At 48.1% G+C, this 23,982-nt stretch overlaps 1 protein-coding gene across 1 annotated transcript in view; it reads right to left on the bottom strand.

Moving 5' to 3' along the window:
* The window catches only part of PRPF39 (pre-mRNA processing factor 39), a 481,116-nt gene that overhangs the window by 99,546 nt on the left and 357,588 nt on the right, over window positions 1-23,982 (bottom strand). Inside the window, exon 11 of the mRNA XM_069638752.1 lies at window positions 10,057-10,241. Coding sequence (XP_069494853.1) covers window positions 10,057-10,241 — 185 coding nt within the window. The remainder of the gene's footprint in view (window positions 1-10,056; window positions 10,242-23,982) is intronic.

Here is a 23,982-nt window from a genome sequence, read left to right as displayed (position 1 = left end):
GAGGAACGGCGGGCACATGTAATCTAAGCAGATACAAGCATCGGAAATACAATTACGGTGATAAATGTATCCCTTCTGAGGCTTGTTGAATCTGCTTGGATCACATGCTGTGCATAGATTAGCGAGCAGTGTTAGGAGGTGGGATGTGAGAAGGGTCATGAGCAAATGTCTTAGCACCGCTTGTCCCACTTGAGTATCTGTCTTGGAATGAGCGTCAATGGAGTAGTGCCGAGTAAAGGTGTGAATAGAGCTGCATGTAGCTGCTTTGCAAATGGTGTCAAGGGGTACATTTGCAATGAAAGCCAGAGTGGCCCCAGTGCCTCTTGTAGAGTGGGCCTTTGGCGTAAAAGGCAGAGTTATCTGAAAGGGAGCAGCACAGCTGGATACATTTGACTATCCATTTAGAGATAGTACCCTTAGAGACGCAATCTCCTCCTCTGCCTGTAGCTACGGAGATGAACAGTTGATCTGTCTTCCTTAGTGGTCTGGTCTTGGCTACGTAGTGGAGGACTGCTCTTCGCACATCTAGTGTGTGTAGTTTCACCTCAGCAGAGCTTTTGGGTTCTTGTAAGAAGGCCGGTAGCTCAATGGACTGGTTAACATGGAATTCAGAAATGAACTTAGATGAGAACCCAGGGTGAGTCCGTAGAACCAGTTTATCTGTATAAACAGTAAAGAAAGGATCCTGCACTGACAGAGCCTGAATTTCACTGACCCTTATGGATGTAATGGCTACTTAGAAGGCAGTTTTATAGGTCAGGTGTTTGAGATTAGCTTTATGCATGGGTTCAAAAGGGGGGCCCATGAGTTTAGCAAGCACCACATTAAGGTCCCATCCTGGTGGTGGGTTCGAAAACTGGAGGGTGGAGTCTCTTTAGCCCTTCCATGAATGCTTTAACCACTGGTACCTTCCACCATGACACCTTGTTATGGGAGGTGGTGTAGGCTGATAACGCTGCCAGGTGTACCTTGAGTGAGTTAAATACCAACCCTGAGTCCAGCACGTGTAGCATGTAGGTGACAATAATGGAAGGAGTAAAATCAAATGGGTTGATGTGTATTCTGGCACCAAATAACAAATCTCTTCCATTTATCAAAGTAACAGTGTCTTGTGTTCGGTTTCCTGTATCCATGCATCTCTGTGGTAGATTGAGATGGCCGAACTCTGACTTCAGGAGCCATGCTGCCAAGTTAATCGAACTGGGTTGAGGATGCACGGTTTGTCCTTGGTGCTGGGATAGTAGGTTGTGCCGGCACGTGAGTTTGATGGGTTCACACACTGCCAGTCTGCGCAAGTGCGGGAACCATGTTTGTCTCGCCCACATGGGAGCAACTAGGATGAGCGTCATCGATTCCCTGTGTATCTTGTTGACCAACTTCCTCATCAGAGGAGTGGGTGGAAAAGCGTAGGCAAATATCCCTGACCAGTTCATCCACAGGGCGTTCCCCTTGGAGCCTGGCTGGGGGAACCTGGATGCGAAGTCTGGGCATTGTCTGTTTTCGCTTGTGGCGGATAGGCCTATAGTGGAAACCCCACTGTGAGAAGATGTCTTCCACAACTACTTCGTGTAGACACCATTCGTGTTCTCTTGGGAGGGGATCTGTGCTTAAAGCGTCCGCTAGTGAATTGAGATTCCCCTGGAACATGTTGCGATGACAGGTAAATGTTCCGTCTGAGTGCCCATTTCCAAATTTTCTGGGCAAGCTTGGACAGATTTGGCGAACAAGTCCCTCCCTGTTTGTTTATGTAAAACATTGCTGTCGCGCTGTCCGTTAGGATCTGCACTCACAGATTGTACAGGTGGGGTTCGAACGCCTGAAGCGCTCTGAAGACTGCCAGAAACTCTTGCAGATTGGTGTGATTCTTGGCCAGTGTGTGAGACCAGAGACCCTGAGCTGTGTGGTGGTGGTGTGCTCCCCACCCTGACAGGGACACGTCCGTAGTGCCCACTGCCTGTACCTCTAGATCGTAAAAGGGTTTCCCCTTTGTCACTGGTTCTCTCTTGTCCACCAGTGAAGACTTTGCACTAGTGTTGGCTAAACGACCACTAGATCGTCCCACTGACCACTTGCCTGAGACCCCTGTTTTGCCAACCATTCCTGCATGGGTCGCAGGCGCGCAAGGGGAACCAGGTAAATACATGATGTCATCATGCCTAGTAAACACATTGCTTTGCGCAACCTTATCTGGCGACCTGACAGATGAATTTTCAGTAGTAAGTTCCGAATTCTTTCCTCTGATGGAAAGGCCAACCCCCGCTTGGGTGTTTAAGATAGCTCCTAGGAACTGTTCGGAGGTGCTTTGCACCAGGCTTGATTTTTTCTCGTTGACTGAGAAACCCAATTCGAAGGAGGTTGATCGTTCTTTGGATGTTGGATCTGCAAATTACTGGGGTTTCCCCCGTGATGTGCCAGTCGTCCAGGTAAGGGTACACTGGGATTGTCTCCCTGCATAGGTGTGCTGCCACCACGGCAGTACTTTGGTGAATACCCTTGGAGCCAAGGCTATACCGAAGGGCAGCACCTTGAACTGGTAGTGCTGACTGTCCGCCTTGAAGCACAAGAATCTTCTGTGAGCGGAGAACATGGAAATATGAATAGGCATCTTTCACGTCCAACGTTGCCATGTAATCTCCCTTTTTTAGGAGGGGGATTACCTCTTGGAGCGTAGTCATGCAAAATTTTTGGGTCTTGACATACTTGTTTGCAAGGGGCAAGTCTAATACTGGGTGCATCGTTAAATCTTTTTTTGGCACAAGAAAGTAAACTGAATAACTTCCCTTGTTTACCTGGTTGCCCGGGACGAGTTCTATCGCGTCCTTTGCGAGAAGATTGACGATTTCCTCGAGGAGGATCTTCTGGTGGTCTAGGGAGTGAATTTTTTGTCGTGGAGGGTGGTTGCGGGGGTGCTCCAGCAGTTTGATGCAGTATCCCGCGGACACTGGACAGCACCCATCTGTCCGAGGTGATCCCTTCCCATGCTTGGGTGAAGTTGGAAATGCACCCCCCTACTGGGGATGCATGGGAAGGGACCCTGAGCGAAGCGTCAGTGTTTGCTGGGAGGCGTACCGCGTCTTCCTGGGTGCCGCTCCCTCTACCGCGGCCCCTCTTGTTACCTCTACTGTAACTCTGGGTACCCTGTTGGTTGTTACACCACAATGTACCCTGCCCCTGTGAGAAATTGGAGCCCCTCTGGGAGTTTTGGCCACGTGAGCGACGAACATTACGATTCCCTCTCTGGTTTGTGGGTTTGCTCGTCAACTGTCCCAGGGACTTTAAGGTATCGTATTCATCCTTGGCAGTTTTGAGTGCCTCCTCTACTGAGTTGCCAAACAAGACATTCGGTTCCACCGGCATGTCGATAAGAGTAGCCTGGGTCTCGGATTTAAACCCCGATTGTCTGAGCCAAGCATGTCTCTTAATGACAGTGCCTTCTGCGATGAGTCGGTCTGCATTATCTGCGGCGTCAAAGGTGGTCTTTAGAATGCACCCGGACAGCGATCTACCCTTGGATGCAATCTGGGATAACTGGCCCTTTAACGGTTCAGGTGCAGAGGCGATGAGTGCAGCTACCTGCTCCCACTGGTGGCAATTATAGCTTGCCAGTAGAGTGGTGGAATTGGCAATTCTTGCCTGGTAAGCGGAAGTGGAGGCCACTTCTTCCCAACCCATAAATCCTCTTGCTCTCTTTATCTGGGGGAGCTTCAGGTGATGACCGCTGTCCCTGCTCTTTTTCTGGTGGTAGGGACTACCAACGAGTCGGGTTTAAGCTGGCCCCTTATATAAAGTGGGTCTCACTGGGCGGCCCTGAATAATTTTTCAATTCTGGGGTCGACAGCTCTAGTGAGATTAGGATTGAGGAGGGATGGGTCAATTCTGTGTTGTATGGACTTGAGAATAGGTATGGCTTGGGCAGTGGGTTTTTTATCCCCCATCATTTCCTCTGCAAAGTCCCTTTCCTCTTGAGCCCCTTGAGTGTCCAAGTGAAAGTGCTCTGCAGCTCCAAGTAAGACCTCATTTAATAGAAGCCGTTTGTCCACAGATGAGTCAGTGACTGGTGGCTCTTTGTTAACAGGTGAGTAGAGTATAGACCTCTGCCTCGTCTTCCTCTTCATCCTGGTCCTCGTCATCTCCGTAATAACAGACTCCTGCTTGTTCGTCCAGCATTTGTATGTCTGAATCATCAGCATACTGGTGGTAGGGTTAAATAGAGAAGGGGTCTGAAATCAGACCTTGAGCTGGAGTTTCATTACGAGGTCTTTTACTAGGAGGGTGAGGGTCCCTGGATCCTGAAGGAGTGGAGTAGTCAGGGGTGCTCTGATAGATTAGAAAATGATCTGGGTTTTTGGCATAGAAATTCGTCAAAGACGACATTCTTGACATCACTCTGTCAATGTCCTCAGAGCTCCATTCCCTGGAACTGGGGATGAACTCTTGTTGAGGTACCTCTACTGTTCCGAAGTCCTGTGGGATAACCTTAGGTCTAGTGGCCGAGACAGGGGTAGTAGACTTATCTTTATCTGAAGATTTAGGTTTGTCCTTCTGGGCATGGGGTACAGAAGCTATGTCTGAGGACTTCTGCTGTTTGTCTCCTTTACCCTGAGTAGAGGAGCATTTCCCTCATGGTTTTGTTTTTTCGGAATCTTTAGACGCCTGGCACAGAGATTCGGGGGTGTGCAGGCTAGTCTCCGTATCTTTAGAGTGAGAATGTCGAGACTCGACGGCAGACTAACAAACTGCCGGAGCCGACACTGGGTGTGCAGCCTGGGGGTGGAGGTCGGATTAGTCTTTCGACGACCATACCTCTGACTTTGGGGAGTGAGGCACTCTTGGCAACTTTAGACGGTTGCTGTGTGTCGTGAGGCGTCTCGACCGGGAACGCTCAGAGGGCATGGATTCTGTGGACCGCTTTTACGTGCCTCCTTTTTCCGAGTACTCGACACGCGTGTCGAATCTCGGCTGGTGTTTGTGTGTTTAGGTGGTGTAGTATGGGTAGCGCTCGCGTCGCCGGGTGTGTTCCCCATAACTTACCCGCCGGACAATCCTACGAGGTGTGGGACTAGCGCTTGGGTGTCTTTCGACACCCCTGTGCCCTCGCCATCCGAAACGGCGGCGTTGCTGCCATCACTGAAGGAACCCACCGCTTCCATGGCCTCGAGCTGCCTGGCGTGATGGGCCCAACATTTAGTGGAGCAGTCCTTTGGTGCCTTAGCCTTAAAGAGCTTACACGCTCTGCAGTTAGCTTCAGGGTGGTCCCTAGGCAGCCAGAGATTACCAACGGTATGTTTGTAAACCCAAGGAAACTTGCGGTTGCACTTAGGGCAAAATTTAAAATGGAGTACTCTCCATATGTTACCTAATGGCAGTGGGCAAGTGCATGTAGGAAATAAAGTGAGTGCGATTATGTCCACCCCCCCCCACTCTCCCTACTTGCAGGGCCGAGGACAGAGGCCTTCCGAGGCCCAAAGTCCGTTGTGCAGTCTCGACAGTTTGTTCTTTGGACCAGCGTAGATCTTCGATGTCTGGATGTGGGATTGGACGAACAGGGATTTTTAGATAATTATAAGCAAATGGCTGAAAGCCAGGGAACTCCACAACAACGCTTCTGACAAGTATGACGGAAAAAAACAATCTGAGGGTCCTACACGCGTGAGGGATCATGGATACAGTGGATGTCACACTAGGGATAGTATTACTGGCACGCCCCATGTCGACGCCCATTTTTGAGTTTCGAAAAGCAAACTAATACTCCGCAGCTTCCACTAGATGTCGGCCTATGCACAGCATGTGATCTAAGCAGATTCAACAAGTCTCAGAAATATCATTATACGCGGATGACACTTTTGTACGTCTGAGACCCCGAGGCAAACTTAAAACCCATTATGTCTGACATACACGAATTTGCAGAGTACTCGGGGTACAGGATTAATAAGGCTAAATCCAAAATGATCCCGTTGAGCCCAGCCATGCTGGGCCCAACTAACACTTGTGGACTTAAATGGTTGACCCAACACATTTGTTACTTGGGTGTACTGGTATCCAAGGATAGGCAGACACTATGCAGATAATTATGAACTCTTGCAGTCACTCAACACTAAATCACAGATGCGGGCCAGGCTACCCATCTCCTTATGTGGCTGGATAGCCATTCTGAAAATGGTGGTCCTCCCCTAACTCCTATATCTCTTCAGTAATATACCCATATGGCCAGGCAGAGCTTTCTTTGTGAGACTCATGACGTTCACATGGAACGGAAGCGTGGCTAGGATGAAATGGCAGAAGATGGTTGAACCATTTAACACTGGGGGCATTGCAGCACCAGACTGAGTTGTATTATCTGGTAGCACAGGATCAACTCGCCAAGCACTGGTACAACTCTTTAGACACTGCTCCCCACATCTGGATAGAAAGGTATTGTGACCAACATCTCCAGCTCTCCACAGATTATTGGCTCAATGAGGTGCAGACTCGGAAGAGAGCACTACAAGACCTCAAGCAGCAGTTTAGCTTTTCTTTCCACCAAAGCTCAGGTGGAGACTCCGCAGTCATCCGCCTGTGCAGTATATCCGGGAGGCGGATACAGTTCACTTCGCGTTGCTACTCGTAGGAGTACAGCCACGCTCCCTGAGTTCGCCTAGGAACTCATTTACAAGCCTACTTCCGACTTAGAATATCCTTTCCTAACCCTGTCTAATCTCTCCATCCTTTCCACTGCAGATTCGCCATCTCCATTATTGCTGACACCCTACCTCTCTCCATGCGAGATCGCCATTCCCGGCAAACCACTCCGACGCTGTGGTAAGATTCAGGCTCCGCCCCTCTAACACTCAGCTTAGCTTAGCATCCAAGCGCTCACTTCCGGGTCAACTCTCATTCTGTTTCCTCTCACAGAATCGGACGCGACCTACACTCTCGCGTTCATCTCATGATCAGCGCGGGATAGGAATCAGTTTACCTTGTGTCCTGGGATTTATCCCAATTACCGGTAGGAACCTTTGTTTATTTAGACAGATCCCTCGGTTTCCTATCTCCGATTCATCAGTTACTTACCTCCGTGATTCTGCTTTCCTTCTATTCAGTCACTTCCACCGTCCTCATTCCACTCCTGATCTTTACTGCACATCCACGGCATAGTGGGGGTAAGGAGAAGAGTAGAGGTGGGTAAAGGTTTTTATATCTTAAGTAGTTAGGGGATCAACAACTGTCACAAACATCTCTCTTGATTAGTTTACCACAAGACCCAGTGCCCTCTGTCAAGTTGAAAGACGGAAGACGACATTAACATCCTAACTCTTCAATCCTGATCGGGAGAAGACTGCTTACAGGATTCCGCGAACCCCAGCAGCTCTCTTCAGGGTTTTTTCCCCTTCGGGGTTTCCCTGGGATTCTCACCGTGCCCGAGCCTTGGGCTGGGGCTCTGAGGGAAGCTTGGGTAGATTCCCTTGACCTCGAAGACGGATAGGAGAACTTCAAGCCTTGCTAAGATCGCCCATCAGGATACTGGTAGGATATTTGTGTACTATATAACCTCTGGATGAAAAGTCTGAATCGTGGTAAAACAGGTATGGCGCATCCCCAATTGATCTCAGTTCCATTCAGCTCACACCATAGAGACCCATGCCGATTTGACCTGGTCAGCATTACGGTCTACGCCTGGACTGCGATTTACAAAAGATTACAGTTCTAGACACCCTATGACCCGGATGCCCCATTGTGGAATTTCCTTGGCATGTCCCCCACATTCGATGAAGCTCTACAGAAAACATGGGACCCGAATAGAGAAAAATACAAGGCATGTTCCCCAACGTGAAATATGTCACCTTAGATGACTTCAAAAACACGGGGGGGGGGTGTCGAGGAGAGCAGCGTTCAGCGATAAATGGCTGCTGTTCCCAGTGTAACACCCCTCACATGCATGTCTGCAAGCCATTACGTCCGGGGCCGGACCCGGAATTTCTACACTATAAGCTATGATACAGGCACGCTCTCCGTCTTTCAACATTAAGACAACATGGGAGGCAGACATGGAGGTGACGATCACGGAAGAGAAATGGTACAATTATTGCCAACTGATCAAAGCCGTGTCATTGAACGCTGGCCTCCGACTGATCCAATTTAAGATTCTGAATAAATTACACTACACACCAGCCAAAATGGCCAAATTCACTGCGCACTGCTAAGGGGAATGTCAAAAGTGTCGGGAGCCACAAGCAGGCTCGTTCCACGTGGGCTTGCCCTCGGGTGGCATGATTTTGGGGGGCGGTGGCTGACATTGAGGAGATAACAGATTCCAGCTTCTCATCCGGCAGACATATCTGTTTGGGGACATTTGAAAAGTGGCAGAAACCAAGACTTTTTAATGTGTCTTTTGTAATAGCAAAAAAAAATGAATATTGCAAAGCTGGAAAAGCCCCTCTGCACCACAGGTGGAATACTTCCACCGGGAACTGACATTCGTTATTGAATGCGAGGAACAGTATGTGATGACATTGCCCAAAACAAGTCACGCAAAGGACATTTGGGCCCCATTTAGGATGTACCTATATGATATCAGATGAAGCCTCTCCTAGGCCTACACTATAAGTATGTGAAGTAGGACTATGTAAAGTTATTGAAAATGCATCTATGTATTGTGTTTTTGTGGAACGTGCTATGTGCCTGTCATGAACATCAATAGTGCTAAAAAAATACCAAAGTCCAGCAAAAGAGCTGGGGGTCTCTAAGGTTGAAGAGAATTAGCACAGAAATGATTCCAACACCCGGGGAACCAGCTAAGGGAGTGAGCCAATGGGAGAGGGAGGATAAAGAGGGGAACAGGTAACAGGAAGATGTGGTTTATTTGGGTGAGGCCAAGGGAAAGGGGGACCAAGAGAGCAAGTGGAGGAAGGACATTGCAAAGGAGAATGAACAATTGCTGAAGAAGTGTGCAAACGGAGGTATTGGTTTGAGGGAGAAAGTGGTACTTGGGTGTGCGTGATTCATCCCAGGTGGAGACCAATAGAAAGGGTGTTTGACCAGGCCATCACAAACAGCCGGGCAGAATTTTAGACAGTAGAGGTTACTGATTTTCTTTTTAACAACTTTATTTATATTTGCAGAGGTTATACACATACAACCTGGGCGAGTAGAACTGCCAGCAGTGGATGAGGGAAATCCAAACAAAACCCCAGTGAGCCCATTTTCAAGGTCTCTAATAAAAAAAGGACTGTTCCTTTCATGTGGTCTTGGTTATATATTACAGGTTAAGTTTCATAAATTCTGATTTTAGCGGCTGGAAGCCTCACTGTTGATATTTTGCCCCTTCTATTTTTTATAGGGGTCTTTTAAAAGACTACAATGAGTAACAAAAAATGTATATGATTTATTTCAGGGTCTGATAATGTGCTTTGCTCAGTAAGACATGTAACATTTTTATTATGACAAGTACTTGAAGTGATAAGAAATGGAAAATATGCAGAAGTCAGCAATAAATGTGGTGGCTCTAAGCAGTCTTGCGCCTGACAGAGTGCAACATACCGGAGAGAGATGGAGAGAGAGTACTAGATCGGCTTGTGATATGGAAGGTACAGCTAGTTCACTTTAAAATTACTAATTTGATATTGATGCATGTAATGGCATTGTTTTTCTGGTTCTAAACCAGTGCCACCGATTAAAGTTGAAACACAACTACCTTTTTTTACAACATTAAATAGCCAAGATTTAAAAAGTAAAAACATTCAAATAAATGAAACAAAGGGGTTTTGTTTCAATGTAGATAGCAGAGGACAGGCAAATTCGCACTTTCAACAGATCTGTATTTTAGTAGGTAAAGAGAAGCCTCAAAAACTGGACCAAAGACACAGCTAGATGGAATAAACAGTCCATTACAATTTGTGCGTCTGAATTTTGTATAACTGACGGAACATTTCTTTTATAGGTAAAATATGTTTGCAAAAATTACAATTCAGATTTCCAAAAAATTACATGTCCGGTTTTTCTTTGCAAAAAGCAAAACGGAACAGTGTTTTAAAATACTCATACCCAAATTTAAAAATCACATTTAAATGACTAACTTACCGGTCAACATCGGAGCCGAAATCTTCAAGGAATTCCACTTTCCGCTGCGAAAAAGTAATCCTCATTTCAACAGGTAATGTACCATATACTGCTCTATCAAAACATGCTAGAATGTGGCCTTCGTTTTCTTTGAGATCCCCACTGTACTCAATTTCTAGCATGTTGAGGTATAATTTTGCATTCTCCTGTTAAAAAGAAATTATATAGTATGATACAGCTACATTGAAAGCTTCAGAAGACGCCATTAAAATACTACATTAAAGGTATTCAAATTGTTTCAACCAACAAATGCCATATGGATGGGACCGCATTGTAGTTCAAGGAAAAAAGCTTACCAAATTATTCAATTAAATACTGTACATTTAGTTCTACCCATCTAATTACCAGTACAATTGATGTCTTTTACACAAATGGTAGTATATTTGCAATTGCAGGATATTTGTGGGCCTTGTCGAGTTTTTCTCTTTAAGGTCACAGTTAAGCAAAGTTTGCATGCAGTACCCTCTGGGAACACTACAAACACCTATGACTACAGGTATAGGCAACACAACCTTTGGTATAAGCTTATACTACACAGTTTTGGTAGCGTGTTGAGCAGCCAGGCTCATCTCAAGAGGGGAAATGTGAGCTTTAGTGGAGTTACAAAGATTCACAGTTAGTTATTCAAATAAACTCTTACACTCAAGGTTTCGTGCATAAACAATTATTAATCAGTTATAAAGCCCAATTCAGAAGGTAGCAACAGTAACACAAATACACTTCAATACTGTACACTCCGAGTTTTTGGATCAGGCAAGGCCCTTTTGGGATGGCCCACAGACAACCTACACCCACAGGTGACTTCAATAACAAGGGTGCTGGGGACATTAATACCTTACTGTTGGCATTCAGAATACTCCTATAAAGTAAGTAAAAGGCAAAAGTTATTGGAACACAAGAATTTGCAAATATTTATAAGCAGGGCAAATACTTTCAGATAGCACTTAAGAGTCATTCAATTCAATAGGCTAAGCCAAAGTCAATAGGCCAAAGTCTTTGTATAGGATGCAGCACTTAAGGTAAGTAAATGGAAAAGTCTTTGCACAAGTTCTTAGGAGTCTTTGGCAAAAAGAAGAATCAAATGTAGGGCCACCAGCTAGTTAGACTTATGAGTTGTAGAAGTTACAAGCATTTCCACAGTAAAAAGCAAGTTCTCTTAGGCTAGTGTCAGGTTCCTGGGTTTTAGTTTAATTTATACAGTTTCAGGTTGAGAGCATATACATTCCCTGACCTTTATGTTAGCCTGCTGTCATTCTCCCAGTTCAAGATGTGAAACTTCCTGATCAGCAATGATTGGCCAGAGTCTATTATGATGCAGTTTGGAACCTCTGGTGAGGTTCTAAACTGCTTTTCATTCTAGATCCGCTGAGGAGAGGTCGCAGTGATCAAGAGCTCCATAGAAGACAGAACAAACAAGTTTGAAAACCTTTCAACCAAGAAGATAGTTCAGAGAATTCTGAGACGAGTTTAAATAAGTGCCCTTTTAAGGAAAAAGTTTACAATTGGCTAAAGAAAATTGCATGAACATTTATTAATGAAGAAAAGTCAGAAATTAATGAACTGTAAAAAGTTTGGATTCTGTAAATATTGTTGACAACTGTGTTCAATAGCTGTTGCGTATGGCTTCGGGTGCGCGTGTAAAAGAAAAGTTCTTTCAGGTGCGCGCATTTAAGTTTTAACTAGCATTGCAATGCTTTTGTCTTTGCGTCGTGAAATGAAACAGACGCGTTCGAGAAAAGCACCCAACGGCGTTAAGGAGAGCATCGGAAGTGAGACGCAAGCATCGCGTATAGCGATCACAGATCAGCTGTGGCGTGCAGAGGGAATTCCTGTCAGCTGTCCAAATGAAACATCAGAAGAGCGCGGTACGTTTTCTGCTTTGCGCTCTGTGTATATGCAGGCGTGGCTTGTTAGCAGTTCACGTGCGCGCGTAGAACAAAGAAATTCAGGAGTTTGTGACAAGTCAGGAAACTGTTGCTAAAGGAGGTATTTTCAAAGACATTGAATCTAGCAGATCTAGTAAATCAGTAAATCGCATCAGAACGAAGCAGCAAGACAAAATACATATTTCAATAGTGCAGTTTAATAAAGAGCTAGTTTTTTGGGAGCAAGCGACAGACAAAGTTGAAGACATTGAAGAAATATCTGGTCAAGAAAACTACTAAGCAACCAAGCCAGTTGAACTTTTTTCGTTTGAAGAGTTAAAGAAATCTGAAATGCAAGATACAAGTTACTTATCTGAGTAAGGAACAGATTGAGAGAGTTTAAAGACATCAGTAAAAGGAAGAGCCAAGACTAAAAGAAATCTCATCTTTTAAAACGCCTCTCAGAGAGCAGAGGCAGACAGGTATAAGAGGGTTGGGAAAGGAATGGTTTAAAGTCAGAGTTTGAGGAAATGCTATTGTAACACTAAATTAATGCTGATTTTTGCAGAGTTTCCAGTGTTCGAGTCGCAGAAGCAGAAGAACCTTGTCCATTTGTTATTTTCTCTACTTCCTTTTCCCCCCCGGCCTGGTCAACTCTGCAATTCAATTTGACTGTTGGGTGAACTGGATTGGAGGATCTGGTGGTCTGTTCATCTGCTCCTGCAGGATTTCAGCGCTGGGACCTCACAGCTAGGTTTTATAGTACCTTAGTAAAGAAGAAAAGGATGCAGCTGAAGACTTCTGTTCCTGTACAGCTCTGCAGATCTCACTGTTCCTGGGCCTCAGTTGTGGGGACAAGGACGACAACGGGGGACTCCTGCACTGTATTGGCACAGTCAAAGCTGGCAATAGGCAATCTTTACTTCCAGTGGCTGTTTCGCATTTCAGCTCCTAGCAGTCCAGCAAATAGCAATAAGCGTGGTTCCTGGCTGTCAAGGTGGACTTTCCTCACATCTGAGGTCCTGCACTCAACTGAGGTGGGTCAGGCTTGGTCAATCCTGCTTTGTGGGAGTCCGGAGGATCTTCCAAAAGCTTTAAGCTAGCTTACAAGCAACGCACACAATCTGGTCTCCCTCTCCCTGGCTCTATGGTTTCCTTCAGAAACTCTTAGGAAATTCAACCAGTTCCGAGATGGGTGTCCAGGTGGCTTACTTGGAAGTTGTTTGTTCCCACCAACTCAAAGGGAGAAGTCATCCTTGCAGGGCTTCTCGGTCGATGCAAACTTGGCGATTCGGACCTGCAGCAGGGCTTCACCGGGCAAATCAACCATCCAGGAGTTGCAGCAGCTGTGCTCTTAAGCTCTTCTTCGGATCCTTCGTTCCAGTGGTCGACTCTGCCTTTCAGTCCAAAAGACTCGCCTTTTATTCAGTTCTCTCCCATTCATTCCAGCCTGTCACTCACCCAGCAGGGAGGCTGTCCTTGCCGGAGTCAGCCAGCCAATCACCACAGAGTGCATTTGGGTCTCCTAGCAGACTAAGCACAGGGAGTTTCGGTCACCTCCCTCACTTCTTGCCTACCTCAGACACTTAGGCTACAGAGGCGGTCTTCAGTCCTGAAGCCCGCCAAAAGGCATAAGAACAAAGGGACCAAACCTTGAAAAACACCTGGAGAGATTGAGACCTTTTTCCTCCCACTCCCTCGTGTATTTTTGCTATGACTTGAGCAGTTTATTTTGGTTGTGGAGTCTGACAAACCCCATAGGCATCATTGTGTACATTGTACCACACGGCACCTTCAGTGCAGTGGCACAAGGAAGTCTTTCAGATTTCCCAAAGGTTTAAATACCTTCTCTTGGATAAACTACTGTTTTTAAGAGCAGTGAAGTGAAATTGACTTTACTTAGATTGTAACATTCTAGACCCAGCACACACTTACAATAGGGTACTGGAGGGGATACTTAGTATCCCCTTTGTCTAGTTTCTCATGAAACATTGGTTACCCTTTCCTCGATGAATGGCTGGTGGCAGTGGTTGCACCCAAAGGGGATTGGCCGGCTGGCTGTCCAGCAAGGACAGCCAACCTGCCATGTGATAGACAGCTAGGCTGGACTGAATGGGAGAAACCTGCATAAAATGCAAGGCTTTTTGGCTTGGAAGGCTGAGTGGACCACTGGATGAAGGAATCCGAAGAACTTGGAAGAGACGCCTGCTTGAATTCCTGGACCGTTTGTTTGCCCGGTGGAGCCCTGCTGCTGTGCTGAAGCTCTGAATTCGCCTAGACTAGAAAAGCACTTACAGGACGACTTCTCCCCTTGAGTTGGTGGGACCAATCAACTCCAAAGTAAGCCCGTCTGGACATCCTCTCAAAGCTGGTTGTATTTCCATGGCTGCTGTTGCTGGAACCGGACAGCCAGGGAGAGGAACACCAGTTTGTGTGCGTTGCTTTTAAGCTGGCCAAGAGCTCCAGGAAGATCCTCCGGACTCCCAGGAAGCAGGTTTGACCGAGCCCGAGCCCCCTCAGTGAGGGACCCCAGATGCAAGGAGAGCCCATCTCGACAGCCAGGAACCACGGTGTTGCCATTTGCGATAGACACGAGGAGCTGAAACACTGAAGTGCCACTTGTTTGAAGATTGCCGGTTGCGAATGGAGACTGTCCCATTGCAGTGCAGGAGTCCCCAGAAGTCCTCCCTCTTGTCCCCACGACAGATGCCCAAGAACACCAGGATCTGCAGAGATGCACAGGAACAGAAGTGATCTGCTGCACTTTTCTTCAACCTAAAGGTACTATAAAGTCTAAGATAACTTACCTCTCATTGCGTAACCTCACTTGTCCTCGTTGGCGGCTTGTTTTGGTTGCATCTGTAAAGTTGCCAACAGCTTCTTCACCTCACAAGCCTAATCAGCTTGTGGCCCTACATTGAATTTCTTCTATTCTAGAAAGACTTCAAAAACATCGTGCAAGACTTATTTGCCATTAGTGCTTCAGTTCACCTTGACTTTTGCTAACTTAACATTGGCTGGCTTGGCTCCCTGAATGACTGACTCTTCTCTCCTCTGCTTAGGTGTCGTCTTCCTTCCAGGAAGGGGATAACTAACTTTGCTTTGGGGGTTACCAAAAGTACTTACCTGCTTCAGAATATGTGTGTGATCTCTTATTTTGTTCTAATAACCTTTTCCTTTGACATACTCCTAAGTCTGATTCTAAACGCAACAGTGAGATATTAATGTCCCCAGCACACTAACTATTGAAGTCACCTGAGAGTGTAGGTAGTGTGTGGGCCATCCCAAATGGGTACTTACTGATTTAAATATCTTAAGAGTGTGTGCGTTTTGAAGCGTATTTGAGTGTTACTTTTATATTAACCCGTCTGAAGGCTTACTCGGTTAAATAATTGTTTAATCAAGAAACCTTGCCTTTAAGAGCTTATTTGAATACTTGTCACTGAATCTCTGTAACTCCCCTACAGCTCACATTGACCACTCTTGAGCTAAGTCTGGCTGCTCAACACGCTACCAACATGTAGTATAGACTTATACCAAAGGTTGGGTTACTATTGCCAGGAGGTCAGGTTTTTTTAATGCACCCAAACGGTACTGCATACAATCTTGCCTAACAGATCCTAAAAAGTTCACAGGCTGCTGACTTGTGGGTAGCCAATAGGGCCATTTACAAGGACTCTGGGGCCTCTCATAAAAAGGATGAGGGAGGCGCCACCAGGGGGCGCTGAGATGTGCTGAAGTTTCTCAGCCGATCTCCCAGGGAATTGAGCCCCCCTCCAGCCCTACAGGAGTGGAAGTCTGACCCCCCTGAGGTCTGACACCCCCTGAGGCTGTCTGAAGCCCTATAGTGGCTGCTGAACGCGATCCCGGACTCCGAAAGTGGGAGGAGACCTGTGAACGGAGGCATCCCGGCAACGAGCAGGAACTTCCCTGCCGAAGAAGCCGCGCTGAGGCCTGGTGATTGGCGGTGGGGGAAGGGCAGTGGTTTTGTCCGCGGGCTCACTGCCCGAGGAAGAATGCGAGGGGAGCACTTGTGATCCAGACTGTGGGACATGAGTAGAGGCTAGCGACGGCAGACACTACCCCCAGTGGACCCCGAGCGGTGAGCCCAGGTGTCGGTGGGCTGGTGAGGTGCAGTGTCTTCGCATGGTTGGCGGCCCTGGGCAGTTGGAGTGGCTGGGGAATGGGGCCATGGGGAAGTCCGTGCCTGCCCGCGGTCCCTGAGAGGTGCTGGGCGGAGGAGGTGCGGGCTTGAAGTCTGGTGGAACTCCAGCCTCTGAATGCTGCAGCGGAGGCACCCGCGCGGGCAGCGGAGGAGACATCATGGACAACTGAGGCTCAACTGATCGGCTGGTGGCTGGCAGTAGCATCCCCGCAGAGCAGGGGGTGCCTAGGCTGCGGCCCACTGGACTCCTTGGGTGCTGCGCGAATCGCTGGGGGAAGGCCGAAACCCCGCCCCCTGTAATGAGGAGGCACGGGGATCCCCTGAAAGGTGCGGAGAGCGGAAGAGGATTCCCCAGAAGGAGAGGTGCTTCGGTGGCCTGAGAAGGCCCTCCTGTGATCCTTGCTCAGTGCCGGTGCTCACCCTGAGTTGGGGGACTCTTCGCCTGCTCTCAGTGACAGTAGGTGTCTGTTTCCAGGTGGAGAGGTAGTGGGTAGTGCGGGCATCCCGGTGGAGGATAAGAGCAGGAGAGAGCGAGGAGTCAGAGCGGATGAGCGGTGTGAGGATTGGTGGGGGCAGGCTGACTCTGGAGTCGTGTTTTCAGCTGTAGGGTGTCTACCAGAGTTGGCCGGCTCAGGGGCCGTCCCCCCTAGTCCTGCTCCCTTCCATAGTGTGTTGCTTCATATAATCTCCCCTCTGGCAGTGTTCACCGTCGTGCTGCATGTTAAGGAGCTGACTGGGCTTTTACCACTGGCCTCAGGGTGGGGGCAGTTGACACTCTACAGCACCCCGCCCTAGAGAGAGAGGGGGGTTTCCCCCGGAGTAGCTGGCCAGGGGCTGGGCAGTCGGACCCTGAGGTGGTGGTCTCTGCTTCAGAGCTACAGGGGAGAGTGAGGCGATGGGAGTGACAAGTATTGTGCAAGGGCCCGTCCGGTCAGCCTGAATGATCGTATCCAGCTATCCCCACAGCTCTCTTGATCCTGCGTTGCTCTGGGCCGCCTTCTTTTTTTGATGGACTGGGCACAATCCCTAGAGAAGATCCGGCGCGCCCCCGAGCAGACGTGGGAAGGGAGCAATATGCAGTCCGCTGGTCAACCAGAAGCGACGGAGGCTCAATCGATGGGTCGTAACATGGCAGCTCTGTTGGAGGAGATCCGAGGGGTCAGGGCAGACATTAGCAGAAGGCTTGACTCCTTTGACAAGGTGGATGCCGTAGAGGACCGCGTCCAGGCCTTGGAGGTAAATCAATCCTCAGCTGACCTCTTCGAAACGCAGTTTGATGCGTGTCTGGCAGAGTTGGAGAGGCGGGAGGAGAAGGTCACTTAACCTGGATGACCTTGAAAATAGAGAGCAGCGCTCCAACCTTAGGTTTTTTGGCATCCCGGAACAGGAGGGGGAGAGGCACAGATATTGTGAGAGTGGTCAAAGCAATTATAAGTAAACTGTTTGATGGAGGTAACACCAGCGAACCAACAATTGATAGAGCACACAGAGCAGGAGGTTGCCCTGGAGGGCCTAGATCTGTCCTCGTGAAATTCCATTATTATGCTGAGAAAATTAAGATTCTGGAACTAGCGCGAAGAAAAGGCCCCATTGACTGGGAAGGTGCTAAAATAACGATCTTCCAAGACCTTTCGGCGCTCACCCTCTCACGCCAGAGACTGTGCAGGCCTTTGACAAGGTGGCTGCAGTTCAAGGGAGTACGATACAGGTGGGGCCACCCGTTTTTGCTCTCATTTGAAGTTGGTGGTTATAAATACTCCTGTTAAAGATGGTGGGTGCGGGGGAGACGGAGGCCACCGTGAATCTAAGGCGTCACATCCGGGGCCACAGGAAATATAGAAAGGTTGCACCTTCATCACCGAGGCAGCCTGAGACTTAGCCTAGGCGGATTTTTTTTTTCTCTTTCTGGAGTGTCTTTGAGGAGGTGGAGTGGCCACACAGCTAAATTCAGAGATGTCTTTTGAGTAAGGGGGGGGATTGACTAGCATGATGTGATTGGGCTAGTTTTTCCAATGGGGGGCTCAGAACGTGGTGTTTGTGTGCATCTCCCTGGTGGAGGCACTCCGTGGTGGTCTGGGTGTGCGGCGGTTCAATGTCCCTGTTTTTCCAGGTGCTCGGGGTAAGGGAGGTTGGGGCGAGGAGGGCGTTTACCTCAGTTGGTGGGGAGGGTACTTCAAGGCTTCTGGGGTATAGGGGTTTCACAGGGTTCTTCAGGGTGTATTCTTGCGAACAGAGGCCGGGGGTTGGGACAGTCACAAGAGACTCCATCGTGGTGTTGGAGAAATGTTAGTCTTTTCTATGGGTGATTCTCGCCAGTTTTTGTCAGTGGGCTCCCTGAATGTGCAGGGATTAAAATCACATGCTAAGATCGTTGGTGACGAGGGAATTTTCTAGGCTTAAACTCTTTTTATTCAGGAATCCCATTGGGTCAAGGGGGAAGGAACCGAATCTCAGGTCCAGGGCCATTCAGCACGTGTTTAAGAAGCGTGGGGTTGCCCTCTTGATATCCCCCAAGGCACACACAGCCGATCCGGAAGGGTGGTATATTATGGTCAAGGGGGCAGTGAGAGGCAGGGTGTTTACTTTGGTGGGCGTGTACGCCCCGAATGAGGCACAGGATGTTTTCTGGGAGGGAATGGGGGAGGCAATTACAGAATTCGCTGAGGGTTCTCCATTAGTAGGTGGGGACTTCAATATGGTTCTCTGTCTGGAAAAAGACAGGAAATCCCCCAACCCGTGCCCCGATCTAAGGGCTCAAGTGAAGTTGGCGGAATCTTTCAGTTGTATTAATGGGGAATTGGGCTTGGTAGATGCACAACCCTCTTGGCGCAACCACAAACCGCTCTTCACATTTTACTCGAAAGTGCATCTGGCATATTCGAGGATTGACTATGTCCTGCTAGACTCCTCGATCCACGACTGTTTCTGATTTTGGGGTAGAAGCTATTCCGTGGTCAGACCATGATTTGGTCAGAGTCAACTTGGGGGTCCTCCCTCCTGCCCCTCCCAGGTCTCAGTGGACTTGGGAAGATTCCTTGCTGCAAGGTTAGGAGTTGACAGTCCCTTCTAGTTGCTATTCAGGAATACTCTGCTCTTAACGACACCGGGGAAGTGGAGGTGATGGGAGTGTGGGACGCATTCAAGGTCACGATCAGAGGCTCCCTGATGGAAATTGGTTCGAGGAAAAAGAGTGAGAGGGAGCGAGAGGAGTTAAAGTGGAGAGCAAATTGACGCCATTCAGCCGGGGGGAGGAGCTGAAGTCAGATGCACCTGGACAAGTGGGGGGAGCTTGAGAAGCTCAGGGCGAAACTGTCCGCCCTGCTTGTGGATCAGACGGAGAGAAAGCTAGCCTTCTTAAAACAGCGGTATATGGAGAAGGGGGAAAAGGCTGACAGGATTCTAGCTTGGAAGCTGAGGGAGCTTTGGAACAGTAGAAGAGTGAATTTCATCTCTGACGGGGCAGGAAGAAAATTCTCCAGGATGACCTGATCGCTGAGCAGTTTTAGACAGTATTATGAACGCCTTTATGAAACAGAATATTCGGGAGATGGGGCCGATGTGGACTGTTTCTTAGACTCCCTTCCCATCCCTCGTCTCTTGATAAATCCTACTCTATAGAACTCCCGATTTCAGCTCAGGAAATAGTGGACACCATCTCTTCTCTGAAGAGCGGCACCGCTCCAGGGGAAGATGGGTTCTCGGTCCGCTTTTATATGACTTTCCGCTCCACGTGAGCTCCCTTCCAAGCTAGGGTCTTCAATGCCGCGCTTGACACAAGCTCCCTTCCACGTACCATGATGTCGGCACTTGTCGTGGTCCTCCCGAAGGAAGGGAAAGACCTTTCACTCTGCCAGTCATACAGGCCCATCTCCCTTCTCAATGTAGATGTTAAAATTCTAGCCAAACTCCTAGCCAACAGATTGTCCAAATTCCTTCCTTCCCTTTTGCATGGAGACCAAGTTGGCTTTATTCCTGGTTGACAGGGGTCTGACAATGTGGAAAACTCTTGATCTCATGCATGAGATGTCGAAACGGGATACGAGGCCTACCTCCTTTCATTGTATTCTGAAAAGGCCTTTGACCATGTTGAATAGCCCTATATGGGTAGGGTTCTTTGAAATATGGGCCTGGGGGAAAGTTTTGTGGGTGGGTTTCGGCCCTGTATAACGGTCCCGTAGCAAGGGTACTGGTTAACAGCTGTACCTTGGCATGTGTTTCGCTTTCTAGCGGTACCCGTCAGGGGTGCCCTCTTTCTCCCCTCTAGTATGCTTTGGCGATGGAGCCCTTTGCCATTGCGGTCAGGGCAGATAGTGGAGTCTCCGGGGTGCAATGTGGGGAGTGTATTCAAATTATCCTTGTTCGCGGATATTTTGGCGTACCTGACCAACCTCCAGGAATCGCTCCATTTGTTGGGCTTAATTTCGCCGCTTTGGTTCCTTTGCAGGGTTAAAGGTCAATGTATCTAAATCCTGCATTATGCCACGAAATCAGAGGCAGAACAGAAGTACTGTGTGTGAGTAGAGCGGGAATCCTTCAGATATCTGGGCACAAATCTTCCTAGAGCTCTGGATAAATTTTGGAGTCAAACTCCTCCCCCCCCTCCCTCTCCTGGTAAAGATCCAGAACGACTTGACGAGATGGGCCCCTCCAACTCTCATGGTTTGGGCGAATGGCCACGGTTAAAATTAATATACTCCCTCGGCTTCTTTATCTTTTCGTGTCCCTTCCCTGCATAGTTCCTCACTGGGGCTGCCCAACTATCGCCAGAGTGTCTTCATTGAATATGACCAGTTGTCAGATGTACTGAGGGATAAACCGTTCACCGTATTTGAATATCTGCGGCTCAAGGGGATCCTCACTCAAGCCAGTTGGTTGGCTGACCCGTCTCGCCCCTTGACTTCTTTTGAAAAGATCTTTGTGGAAGCCAAGACTAGGAAAGGCTCCCTATCCAAGATTTATAATGTGTTGGTCACCGCTAATCTCGAGGGTAGACAGCTGTTCAAGTGAACCTGGGAGGAAAAACTGCTTTGCCCTCGATGACCATGCATGGAAGTCAGTCTTCAAATCCATTTTTTCAGGGAGGTTGTATACGGCTGCCATCGAACGGGGCTTTACGATACTTCACTCTTTGCATCGATCCCCAGTCACCCTATCCAGAATGTTTACTAAGGTGTCCCCGATGTGCCCTAGGTTGTGTTCATACCGAGGTACCTAGTACCACATGTGGTGGGAGTGTCCGGTTATCCAGGTCTTCTGGTTGGAATTGCTCAGTTGGCTCAAGGACATACTGGGAACAAGCCCTTCACTTCTCCCCTTGGAGATCCTCTTGGGCACGCCCATGCCTGATAGAGTCTTTTCCTTTTTCATTGGTTATGGGGGCTATGCTGAGAGCGGGGAGAGTGGCCCTGGCCCAAAAGTGGAAGAGTCCCGCACCCCCTCTAAGGCAGAGTGGCTTAACAAATTATTAGCTATTTTCACCTATGAGAAATTGTTGGCCATCGCCAAATGATACCATGCCTTCTTTCTTGCAGGATTGGACTGTGGTTCTTTTAAGTGCGGACTGTGAAGCCCGGAAGCTGTGATCTGCCTGGGTTACTAAAGTTTTTAGAAGCCCTTGTGAACGTTGCCTGTAGCCCTTTCTGTTGCCACATCTCACAACACCATGTAGGACCTCACGGTTATCGTTGCCACTCTGAAATGTCTCACTTTATGTCTAGTCCCAACTATGCCTCTTGAACCTATTGTTCAGTGAAGCCGGGTAAGCCTTGGGCAGGGGGTGAGTTGGGGCGAAAATTGGTATGCCTTGCCTTTCTAATGTGTGTTATTGTTGGTTTATGCCAGGGGTCGACTGGCGGTTCTGTTGTCTGTTGAAATGCTTAATAAAAAGAGAAAACAAAAAGGATGAGGGGAAGCAGCACAAGAAATAGGGAAAAGAGGATTCCAATTCCAACCATCCAAAAATGCCATTGCTAAATGCCATCTGTCCATGTGAAAGGGGATCCAGATAGAAGGGTAAACCTTCAGGGGTCCACACTGCCTCCTTAGGCTTCATCCCTGAGGGAGAAGTTCATATGGCAAGTGGCATCTTTCAATTATTGGCTAAAGACCCCATTGGAGTCTCAGCCAGTGTTTTAGTGTCCCTCGGTCAGAATGTGGATGTGTACAACTCCATTCCAGATAATAGAATATTACAAGAACAGTGTACTTGTAAATGGTCAGGAGACCCCTGCCATTAGATACTAGGGCAACCATTACAGTGGCTGATGCAAGTTTCTTCGAACCTGAGGATATGGCCAAGGCACCCAAAAGGTCCCGCTAAACTTGCAGGAGGCCCAATCCAAATGGTTCCAATACTGCCAGCTCTCATCCAGTACAATAATATGTCTGTTAGAATACCCGTCAGTGTACAAAATGAAGTACCTGGGAGAATCCTGTTGGGGAATGACAGACTCTTGGAGTTGTGTCAAGCACTCACAGTAAAAGGAAGCAGGAGCAAACAAGATTGGCCAGAGGCGCAACTTTAGATAACTCAATGGGAGGTTGCAGAGATTCCTCTAACCCCCAGTCCACAGGAATGACACCATTCTAATTCCAGGCAAAGAAAGAGACAAAGGGGAACCCCAAGGTCTCAGGAAGCAAGAAACGTATAAAACCTCATGTTCCAAGGACAAGGACATCCCTGAGAGGACAGTCCAAGATCACCCCAGTGACCCCTTCCCCAGCTGAGTAGGAGGATGAACCAAACTCAGAAGAGTCAGCTACTGGTGAAACGGAGCTGGAGGAGAAGCTTCCCTATGTTGGAGATCTGGATCCTAAAGACCAACCTGAACTGCAAACGTTACTTGCCTCCCATTGTTCACCGACACCAGGCTTGACCCCTTGGGGCCAGCATGATATTCTCCCTGGTGAGAGTCTCCCCATCAAAAGGCAGGGGTTAAAGAATATCAGATCCCACATAAAGGAAGAGGTCAAGAAGATGCTTGATCTTGGGGTAATAGGGCTATCTACAAGTCCATGCACTAGCAAAGGCAGGATCCAAGGAATTGAGATTCTGCGTGGACGATAGAGCTCTTAATGCAGTCACCACGACTAATGCCCATCCATCACCTAGGACAGATGAGCTGGTGGACAACCTTGGTTCAGTCAAGTTCCTCAGTACATCTGACAGACCATGCCAAGGAGAAAACAGCATTTTCTACCCCAGGAGGACCCTACCATTTTCAGGTTATGACTTTTGGACACGAAAAAGCACCTGCTACATTCCAGAGGATGGTGAATCAAGTTCTGAATGAGATGCAGAACTTCAGCATGGCATACTTGGATGACACTGCAGTGTTCAGCCCCACTTGGGAAGACCATCTTCACAACCTTAGATATGTTTTGCAGGCTCTTGAAAAGACCCATCAGACCCAAAAAAGCTAATAGATGTCACATTGGTCAGAGCAAAGTGGTCTACCTTGGACATGAGGTAGGAGGAGGGGACATGAGGTAGGAGGAGGTTAAATAAGTCCATTGCAAAGCAAAGTACAAGCTGTACAAGACTGGGTCACGACTACTACTCAGACCCAAGTGAGAGCCTTTCTAGGTCTCACTGGGTAATACAGGAACTTCAGAGAACTATGGGACCATAGCTTCTCCCTTGAATGTCATCTCCTCAACCAAATTCCCCAAAACGTTCAGGTGCAATGAGGCGTGCACTAAGCCTTTTGAAGGACTGAAGAAAGCCCTTTGTCAAGCTCCAGTCTTGAAAGCTTCAGACTACAACCAATCCTTCATTGTACAGACAGATGCTTCCAATACAGGGATAGGTGGATGCGAAAGGCAGGGAACACCCTCTCTGCTGCATCAGTAGGAAAC

This window comes from Ambystoma mexicanum, chromosome 14 (assembly GCF_040938575.1).
Source record: "Ambystoma mexicanum isolate Mex_15411 chromosome 14, UKY_AmexF1_1, whole genome shotgun sequence".
Lineage (NCBI taxonomy): Eukaryota > Metazoa > Chordata > Amphibia > Caudata > Ambystomatidae > Ambystoma > Ambystoma mexicanum.
Note: the sequence above shows the minus strand (reverse complement) of the source record. Positions and strands in the feature narration are given on the sequence as shown.